Source organism: Perna viridis, chromosome 10, assembly GCF_037379345.1.
Source record: "Perna viridis isolate PV_CMFRI_1.1 ecotype Kerala chromosome 10, ASM3737934v1, whole genome shotgun sequence".
NCBI classification, from domain to species: Eukaryota; Metazoa; Mollusca; class Bivalvia; order Mytilida; family Mytilidae; genus Perna; species Perna viridis.
This window is the reverse complement of record NC_142454.1, coordinates 21,461,119-21,472,415: the sequence shown is the minus strand read 5'-3', so window position 1 is coordinate 21,472,415 and position 11,297 is coordinate 21,461,119. Positions and strand designations below refer to the sequence as shown.

At 31.3% G+C, this 11,297-nt stretch overlaps 1 protein-coding gene and 1 long non-coding RNA gene across 3 annotated transcripts; one reads left to right on the top strand and one right to left on the bottom strand.

Moving 5' to 3' along the window:
* Nucleotides 1-318: 318 nt before the first annotated feature.
* On the bottom strand, nt 319-6,457 carry LOC148604941 (uncharacterized). The gene is made up of 3 exons (XR_015915966.1): nt 6,411-6,457; nt 4,355-4,445; nt 319-512 (listed from the first exon to the last, which is right to left on the bottom strand). It is a non-coding gene; the product is annotated as an uncharacterized LOC148604941 (long non-coding RNA).
* On the top strand, nt 4,795-11,297 carry LOC148604940 (uncharacterized). 2 transcript variants are annotated; one of them, XM_088549252.1, is made up of 7 exons: nt 4,795-4,953; nt 5,698-5,854; nt 7,574-7,767; nt 8,584-8,639; nt 9,232-9,342; nt 9,714-9,750; nt 10,620-11,297. In XM_088549252.1, exons 1-7 carry the CDS (start codon nt 4,946-4,948, stop codon nt 11,182-11,184), a joined length of 1,128 nt encoding a protein of 375 aa, XP_088405378.1. In that variant the 5' UTR covers nt 4,795-4,945; the 3' UTR covers nt 11,185-11,297. The 2 variants fall into 2 exon arrangements, with proteins under 2 accessions (XP_088405378.1, XP_088405380.1); XM_088549254.1 differs by having other exon boundaries at nt 4,815-4,953; nt 5,701-5,854.

The following is an 11,297-nucleotide window of genomic DNA, read 5'->3' as shown; positions in this document are numbered from 1 at the left end:
AGTATTAAATGCTTTGTGTTACCCTTGTTACAAATATATTTTGTTTGTGTTCATTAGTCTAATCCAGGTTATTATTGCTGACTACATAAGTTTCACTCATGAAGTGCTTTTTTCCGCTTTGACTTATATCAAAGTTTTTCTTCCGGTATTTGGGTGAATATACAGGAGTGTTTAAATCAATAAAGTTATGCACACTTCAAATATTTTTGTTTTGCTGATAAAAACTAAAAAGAAACTGAAATATTTTTTTGAAATGTTTTTGAAGACTATCACCTGTATGTTTGAGAATCTCCAATCTCTCAACAGTAAGAAAAAAACTTTAAAGCTTCTCGTTTAATATTTTTGTATATCTTATCTGTATACAATTTTGGTTTTACTTTTTAATTAACTACATCTATTTATAGCTGGTGTTCAAATTCACATAGATCCCCACGATGCTTCTGGTGACATATTATTCATTTACTTGTACTGTTAATTGAAACACATGAACCATCCTTTTCAAGACTTCATTTCTGCAAAAGAAAATATTCATACTGGTGTAGTCATCAAAGTGCACATGGACAAAGAATTTGAACTTGAATCTATGTACAGTGGAATCAATACAATTACTTTCCCCCTCAAAAATTTGTATAGTCTCTCAAAATTGCAAAAAATGGCATAACACAATTCATAGCCTGCTGAAATTATTCTATTTGACAATGGTGCTCCAGTTTATATAAGTAAAGATAACTTACTAAAAGTGATTTGTTATATCTGTTTCAATGCAATGTCGCAGTTATCGGAGAAATATCATGCATACAGTTGGCCACCGAATACTTTAAGAAACTTCAAGTACTTTGTATAGCAACATACCATGAATGAAAATCTCTGAACATTTCTCATGTTTTTAGAAATTAAATGACGAAAATACGTGAGTAGTAATAAAGACGCTTATAAAGAAGTACCAATGTAAATTTTAATTCGCTCTGATACAACCTTTAATTTGATGCATTACTTGGTGAATATACATTACTTGTGTTTAAATCCCTTAGATTTCACTGGTTAAATTTTACATCCATAAAATCGTTAATTGAGAAAGGACGGGAAATTTAAAATTGAAACTGAGGAGACACTTGTTATAGGATATGTAAACATGTACGACATCAAAGACCAACACAAAATCGTTATATGTACTTATTGTAATTGGTTGATTTTTAAAGTCCTTGTTTACAATGTTAATATAAACAATTTTAAATGTCATGAATATGTATACATAGCTTTGGTTACGATTGGTTACGATTTCTTAAAACATAGATTTCTCTATATTTCAAATGCTATAACGGTTATTATAGATAATTGACGCAATAAAGTTCAGTTTCAGTTTACACAATAAATTGTTCAATTCATTTGATGTATACTCACGAAAACAAGGGAATGAAATAACTGATAAGTGTAAATAATAAAATATTTTTGAAAGAGTAAAAACTATATTAAATACTTTTAAAAGATCAATTAAATAGCTCTTCCCGTATATGCCCCACTTTTACAATATTTCGCTTAGTTACTTGACCAAAAAAAAAAAGATGCTGTTGCGAAAGACAAGACTAACATCAAAATTACTGAACACTTATCCGATCCATGATCAAGTCAAGTCCAAATTAAATCTGACGACATATACATTATCCAACATAATACCTCAAATAAGTGAGAGATTAACAAATAAGTCCTTAAAAACGAAATTTCAATTTATCATGTGGCAACGAAATGTAAAGTATTCAGAAGTCAAAAGTTTGGAGAGAACTAAATTCCGAAAAACTACGGGATTTTAGGTTTTAAATTAAACCTTTTCAATGAAATACAAAAGGTTTAATTCAAATTTCAAAACCTATCTGAGTTTTTATGTATGATGTTCGGTACTTCGTGTACTGCAGAACTGACAAAAAATAACCTTACGAAAGTCAGGGCAGTTTTGTATTTAATTTTATATAAATTTGATGTAAGTCTTTCATATCTAGAGGATGCTATGCCATAAACATATTCTAAATACACATTTTTGTCTGTAGTCAGAGGGAAATTGATGGTGTTATATACGCCATATTTGTCGAAAGGTAATGATGAACCATAACATTCCCATGTCTTTAGAATATCACGTCCTTGATCTTTTAGGAGAGTTATTGTACATTAGTAATGAATCAATTATGAAATACGTGCGATGGAGAACTTACAGTTGAAAAGTCAAAACAATCACATTTGTCAATAATGCTTGAATTCAAATATGTATAGTTAGTGGGTAGGTATAAAGCAGAAGAAGATGCATCATGTGTTTAACAAAAAATTTTATTTATATTCTAAACAGTAATTAAGGAAACCAAGAATATAGCGGTAATAAAAAAAATGTAATCCAGGGACAAAGACTAGACATGGAAACCAGACATACGCAACAAAGAACATTAAGTATCTAAAACATACATACAATGTGAAAAAAAGCAAATGGGCAACTCAGACTCCACTAAAACTAGAAATATATACCAGCTGCACTGGTTGAGTAAGCGTCCTCTGCTTTTCTAGAAACGCCCGCCGAGTTGCTTATAAATAGTCCGGGATAGACGAAAGAGGAAAGGAAATCTGACACGTTGAACAGATGGATACACCGTAACGAGTTCATGATGACAACCATAAAAACTCTGTAGTGATGACTTCAAGCTAGTAGCAACATAACCCTGTTCCAGAAGACTATTGTTAGAATTCTAGGACTGCAAACCCTCTTTGACAGCTGTTAGTATAGAAGTTAAAAATTTTGAAAAAGTTTTGGTAGTACATTATACAGGTCCAGTTATGTAACGTTGTTTGTATGGGCTGTTTTGAAACCGATAGACAATCACTGCTTATTAACATTTTTGATAGTTTGTTTTCAATCTGGGTTGGTTAAATAATTTCTTTGAAGATTTCTCGGAATTTGAAATGTAATCCACATTACATCAATTGATACTATAAAGTGCCTTTTCCGTTTCCTCAAATCTAATCTTTACTGTACCAATAAGTTGATTGTAGAATACGGTCTTTTTGATGAAAGTGATTGAACATTTCAGGGAATTCGGTTTCGTTGTTACTGTGACATTTATCTTTGACACTGACCAAATATTGTTTCGTTTCTAACATAACAGCGATCATAATAAGGATGAAATTAGACGTTTGAAAAGGGTAGAAATGAAGAAAACATTGACGAACTGAAAATATATGAGCCAGCCGGATTCAACCATAATCCTAGAGCAGACACTTGATACACCGATAGCACATTTGCACGATTTTATGTGCATGCTGAGTGAAAATTAATGTTGTCCTTGTAACAACCAAAATCTTAACTTGAAAAGACCTTTAATCTATTATATACATCACAAAATGCTTCCTCAACAAAGTCACATTTGCACTCTTGGCAGAATTGGTAATATATAAGATATTAATATTTCAGAACAGAAAACACATTTAAGTTCTAATTATCTATTATCACCAGTGCTTTAAAATGTTTCTAGATTTTTTTTAAAGATAATGATTAACCCAAACCGAAAGAAGGCAGTGTTTTCTTATGTTGAGAAAATTGAGAAGAATTATTTAATTTGAGAAAAATACTACTCTTATAAGAAATAATGCTTTTACGATTCCCATTCCATAAAGATGTGATTCTCGTCGTAGGCATTAATTACATATGATATCCTTTGTTGTCATATGTGCCAATGCGGCATTGATTTCAATAAGTGTGTTGTTCATTAGTAAAATATCCAATTTGATCTTCAATATTGGTACATAATTGTTAGTTCATTTCTATTATTTCTAATATGCTCAGGAGGCAACAGCACAATCCATATAAGACTACCTACATACAGGCTTAGCAACTGTTGTACACATACTAAAACGTCGACTTTTCCGATCTCATATATGTGAGTGCAAATATGTGTAGGGCACGTAAATCATGTTACATCCCCTCACCTCTAGAAATTTTTTTTATCTCTTTTATCCTCCTGCATCAACTTGTTTTTACATATATATATATATATATATATATATATATATATATATATATATATATATAATCTATGTACATGTACTTGCTTATATATGTGTAATTTAATGTTCTGATGCATTTTACATACCAGTATTTTGTTTTTCACTGGTTTGCTAATTCATCTAGTACAAATTTTGGTTCCCTTGATTATTCTTTTGATACACTTTTCATGTTGTAGCCTCTCATCATCAGCATTATAATATAGGAAATATATAGGAATTTATGATGAGTAAGATATTCGTTTATCATCAATGCGAGTCTAATAAAAAACGATTATACACCCCTTGCTCCATGCCCATTAAGTGAAATACAAACCGTCTTATACAATGAACTTCCTCACGTTAAATGATCCTTTTTAATACTCAAAATAGCTGAAGGCAGCTGGTACATTGACAAGGGTTTAATACTGTAAGAAACGTAAACAAAAACAAAGTCCATCACTTGGTTGTTATTTTACAATATGTTGATAGGTTAGAAGTAAACAAGGTTTCAATAAACACTTTATTATTTCATTGCATATTCGAAAACTAATGTTGAAGACTAATTTTGGCATCATGCCAATGTCTACGTGATGGTCCTCCATTCAGGGAGTCCAATATCTCTTAAGGGTATTTTTCTCCGACTGATTTAAAGTTTATATTTACCGATACAAATAGAAATCTCAATCTAGGTGATTTCCCATTCTATAAAGATGTGACTGGTCCTTTAAATTACTACGTCACCGTGCTTACATTTTAGGAAGTATATTTAGTCGCCGAAGTCACGTGTAAAAATAAACGAATTACTCTTCCTATATACAAATGCGGAAATTTCAAATCGATGTTTATATCCCTCGCCAAATAGTAAACCCTTCAGTCTTATTAAAACCTTGAAGAGGGATAGTATTGGTGTAACATAGTCATCAACATGATAAGGTCAGCTAATAATAATAATAATAATAATAATAATTATAATACTTCTTATATTTTTTCCAAAGCATGGGGCATCAAATGCCTTAACTAGAATCATAAGATAAATTATAGTAACACAAAATGTTCGTTGTCACTCAAAAGTTTGCGTGATTGTTGATGGATAATTATGCCATATTTATGTTATATTTTTATTATTCAGAGAAATTGATTTAAGGTTCGTTGATTACATCGTTTGTAAATATGGGACACAATATTCCTTTTAACTTCCAAAGCTTATGATTGTGTTACTAAGATTTAGCAGAAAATGTTTGACGCATATAACAATGTATAACATAATATGAAGTTCAGTAACTATTGTACTAGCAACTTCTTGGATCAAATAATACCACATTAAAATAAAGAGAAACATTTTTTGAAGACAGCAATTTTACTGATCATAGCTCAACAGTTTATTTGTTATTGGACTTTAGCCGATAGTATATTAACATATCTTAAATAAGTGTCAAAGCTATCTGAATGGAAACTGAAATGTCATACCGTTGATGTATGTCATTGTGAACCAGTACTCATATCAACGTGTGCAATACCGTTAGAATTAGGAAGTATGATTCGTTTTTGGTATTTCATTTTTATTTTAACTTTTTTAAAGGCAGCAAGCTAAGCCTATAAAAGCCTCTCCTACTTTATAAGGTAAAGAACTAAGTGTTCATTGAAACGAATGTACAACTATTATTCTTTCTCTTCCAGCAGTGTACAATACATTTTATTTTCTGTGTTGTGTTGTGGACTGACGTTAGGTGATGAAGTGTGTTCACCAGATGACAATTTGTATTATCACCTAAACTTAAAAAAGTGCATGCACTGTGATGGCTGTCTTATTGGAATGGGAAAAGATACTGTCAATGTACGTACGACATAAAAACCACAATTTTTTTGTATTGTTTTTAACATGCTGGGTCTAGTCGCTTCGGAACGCGATTAGCTTATAGAAGGAGTGTTAGTACATTGTACTCTATAATTGTTACACATATAAATATTGAAGGAAGTACTAAGGAGGACGTACAAGTAGGGTCAAACAACATCACTTGAAATGAATATCTCGATGGAATCATGATATTAGCGCCTTGAGTATGGCAAGGAAACTAAATATATGGAATATAACTGTGATATCTTATAATATGAAAAACTCTCAGATGCATTTTGATTACCATTTAATATTTCATTTCTTTTCGGTTTGCGTATTCGTGTATTACATGAAAATTATTTTAACATTATTTTCCTGTATGTCATCCAAGAGTGGGCGTTATATAATACTTCTGATTCCATAATATTTTTTTTCTTTCGATCAAAAATGTTTCATTATCAACTTTGATAAATATTATACTAAACGACGTCTACACAATTATTTTTTTCATATTACGCTCAGTTAACTTTTGATTCAAACCAATTAAAAACCATACCTTTGAATGATATCGATCGCAACCTGGTATTGACTGATTATAGGTCAACACCCAAAATGAGGTCACAATTTTGACAACGCAAAATTCTGATTGGCTTATATTCTTTTAATCTACTTTTTAAGGAAAGCAGGTGACCAAGATTCACTGTCTGATAATCGTTTTGGGGAAAACCCTTAAATCCTCGCCTGGTTGATATAGCATTAAGATATTTTTAAATCATTTGACGTCATACGAACTTTTGAGACTTACGATATTAGTTATTACATCTGACTTTTCAGAAATGAATGAAGCGGTTCCAATCGTCAAACGTATGGAAACGGTATTTTACAAAGTCACCTCATTTGAAACCCATACAGATCATTTGATATGATAATTAGGTTTAAGAGTTGAATTGAGACATTTTGTCAAAATTATGGATTTTATTTATATATTAAGTCATATGCATTGCAACCTCATTGTAAGATATTGATTAACACAATTGATAAATATATGTGCATGACAGGGTTCATACGATTCAAACTATGATAACGATTGAAGACAAATACCCTGAATTAAAACAAAAGGATGTGTATAATACACAGAATATGATTATCTAAGTTAGATATGGTAACAGTTTGACAATAACACTATTTTTATACTTTTTGGTAAAACAAATACTTCGTGGAACTTAACTCTTCTATGTTGATTTAAACTAAATTTGAGGATAGATGTCACCTTGAATGACAAAGATTTATACTGAATATAGGAAGGTCGTTTAACTTTTAACTTTAAGTACGTAAATACTTAAACAATATGTCTTAAAAACAAAACAGAGGGAACTAGGTTAAAAATATAGGTTTTTTTTTTTTGTTTTGGTCTATTCCTTATGCTTTTGTTTATAGGAGATAGTTTTATTGCACAAAGTACTATCAGGTGTACAATGTACTATCAGGTGTACAATGTACTATCAGGTGTACAATGTACTATCAGGTGTACAATGTACTATCAGGTGTACAATGTATATGTTTTTAGACTTTTTCGTTATTAAGTGACCTTGACATTGATGGGGATCATCTGTCAGAAAACCAATCTATTTAGTTCCAAATGAGTGACATAGAAAAAAAAACAAGAACATGTACTAAACGTCATGATTAGGTGAAATTCAATTAATATAATCTTTTCAGGGAAAGAATAAAATCAGATGGGATACAAAACACGGTGCAGTGACTTGTACACCATGTATTCCATGTAAAAAGGGGTACTATAACGACAGACGAGGTTATAACTGCAAACCTTGCAACGACTGTTCCCAACAAAACAGATACGAGTTGAAGTCATGCTCATTCAACTCAGATGCAGTGTGTGGAGGTTTTATTCCGTATGTATTTTAAAATGTTTTCACATACGTTTGTCATTAGCGCTACGTTTTGAGTAAGGCTACTGCTGCTGCAATGCTAATCTTTGATAGAATCCAAGTTAGTCAAATTTGATAATAGGCTTCTTCTGTTGGCCCTGCAATTGATTGGACTTCACTCAACAGTTAAAAAACAGAATGTTCCTTTGTTTGACAAATTTTGTCGAGAACTTATTATAGTTTGTTATAATAAAATTATAAACACATACAGCTTCATATTGAAACTTAATGTACGTCCATAAAAAGCTATTTCAAGTAATACTTTACAAAAATGTTTTATATATGACCTTCGTATTTTTCTCAGGTAAAAAAGTTCTCGTTAATTTTTATGTTTGCTTATTTGTTGTTACAGTCTCTACAGTTTATGTTTGACCTATCATTTAAATGGCATTGTTAAGGCTTTATAAACCTAGTTTAACCCCATGCTTATGCCCACAGCCAATGGATAGTGGTCATTGATGTGTCTCTGTGTCGTTATTTTACTTTTAAGTTTTATCTAGAAGAAGTGGCATAGTTCTGTTGCCATGGATTTTTATTACGTTTGTTGCGAGGGGGACTGTCATAGCTTATTTAAGGGTGTGTTAACACTTGTGTAAGATCATATTGTGATCTTTGTAAGTATTAACTATTTTGTATTTCGGTTATACTCTGATGCATATGTTGCTATTCGCCATACGTTCTTTTTTGTTTCTTTCGTGTCATTAAGCATTTATATATTATTACACGTTGTAAATTTGAAAATGGATCATGCTGAACACATTTCCTGTTTTTTAACTACAGAACAACCATACCAAAGAATGTCCAGTCAGTGAATTCAACGGAAGTACGTTCCTCAGGTAAAAACAGAAACGGTTTATTTACAATTGTATAGAAATAAGTATTGAAGTAGACAGTAGCAAGTGCTTTAGTTGTTTCAAAAAGACAATTTTATTTACCTACTTCCTGTTTTTGTAATGTGATTTAATTTCAGTAACAAACATTCTGATTGGATAAAAAAAATTGCAAAGACCACATTTTGTAGTGAGAATGTGACGTTGTCGACTTTTCTTCGCGATTTTGATACTAAAATTGAATCATAGGAAATGACATTTTTGTCTATCTATTTGAGATAATTTGAAGTGTACCACGTGATTGAGGTTTTTTCTATCATAGTCATTCCTTACTTAGACGCAAAAATAAAGTACAAAGGTTCAACCTGTTGTTTATTGTGTTTATGTAGGAAACTTGAATTCCACTTGCACAAGAATTTAAAACAAACAAGAAACAATTTAATATCGTGATCATTCTAACGAAAAATCTTAATTTACATACACATGCCCTAATAACTGCTACATTTTTATATGCTTATTATCATGAAAGACAAGAATTATTACGTTCGACTTTGTCTGAGCAATGTTAAGTGGATTGATTCTTATGTTTATTTTGCAGAATCCAAGATAATGCTTATTTTTGTCGTTGCAACCGTGGGAATCTTTCTAATGAGTTTCATTGTGATGCTTTTGATATATACATTGTGGAAACATTTACGGCACAGGGAAGGTAAGCTATGCTATACATACAGTATACTTCTTAAAACCAACTACACTTTTGAGAGATTGTCTGGAACATATTTAGATGGACACGAACTACCACACGTTTTGCAATACTTTTCAAGTTGAAGTTTGTAAAACCTCATGAAATAATTTGAAGCAATGCAAATTCCAGTATAGTTATATCAGATAAGTCTTTTATTAATTGTTTATACTGCATTTAGATATTGATATTGAATTTAAAATTAGATCGTCATCATTCAGATTTTTAAGTTTCCTAAAACTTTGTGTGTAAGTGTTTGTTTTGGTAGACAAAATGTTATTTGCTTTTGTTTTATGATACATACAATTTTCAAACCAGAGGTTTCTTCATTATTCCAGATAAAGCAATCATCAATAGACTGAACAACGTTGAACAGTAAGTTATATTTTCTGACATCATTTTAAAAAAAAATAAAGATCGATACAAATAGTTTAAGAAGTGATTTATTCAATATTTGTTTGGTCTGTATCTACTACATTTTGACGTTACGATAGTCTTTTCTGTAATCAGATCTGTAATTTGTTTTCAACACCTTGCATTCATCTCCCATTTAAACCTATATGATATCTCTTGCAAAGTACTAATTAAAATTTAATACACATTTATTTTTGGTATTATTTATTTCAAAATTATAAGAAACCGAATGAAAAACTAAGACTGGTTTCTAGAATGCGGTGTGAAAGTGTAACTATCTAAATAGGATGGTGGGATTTCTATATGATTATGTAACAAGAAATAAAGTTTGTGGGGTTTTGAATAAACTTTTGAATAATATTTAGAAAGACTGCTACTAAACAGGCAAATATTTGTCACGTGAAATTCATGTTAATAGAGCTTCACATGATATTCACATGAAATTAACATGATTTTCATGTGAAATTCACTAAACACGAATTTCGTGTGAATTTCACGTGAAGGCTCCATTCACCCGAATTTCACGTGAACTCTGTCACTTAGTTTATTTGCTCAATTCAGGTGAAAATCATGTGAAATTCGTGTGAAAATCATGTGCAATAATTTTGCCTGTGTACAGATGTGAATACATACAGAAATATTTTTTTCAAATATGATTAAAATAGTATTATACGGATACCATTCTAAGCCCACGGCTTATTCAAATGCATTTTTCCTGCTGAAAAAAATATTTGAGCCTGCATTGGTTGCAGATTTCCCTCAATACACAAGTTATGCAGTTATGCATTACCTCATCACCCAATATTTGACATATGCTTCTTTTGCTGCAGATTACCATTGGTGAATGAATTATCTTCAAAACCATCGAATATATCAAGTGCCACAAATTTGCTGGAAAGAAATAGCGGTAATAGAGATCGTGAGAGTGAAACAAATGACACCGAGAACATCAGACCTCCTTGTCGAGCCGAAACAATACCTAAAAGTGTGGCCTGTGAAGCAATCAATGAACCTGCATTACCTAATGCGTGTATACAAACTTCTAACAAATCGGCAATACCATCAACGAGCAAAGCTAACTACAAAAACGGAATATCAACCCATAGACCAATCAAACTATGTTGTGCCGCTGTAATGGAAACTTGTTTGGACGATGTTAGTAAAAGCTCTATGAGTAGTGAATGCTCTGCTTTAGCTTTAGATTCAATAACAAAAGATAAAAATTTTAAAAGTCAAGAAACTCTAGCCACTTCTTGTAGAGACACGTGTATTTTAAATCGATCTGACTGTGGTGTTCGGACAGGTTCGTATAGTACTAGTACATGTACAGACAGTCCATCGTATTTCTGTAAATGTTATGAATGTTCATTATGCGCATGTGATGTACGATCATAGATCAATTTGTCATCTTTATCATCGGCTTTATGAGATTTTAGACCAGCTAAATTGTAAATGTGTAAACTCTTGTGTATGTATATATAAGACTACATTAAAGAGATCACAAAATA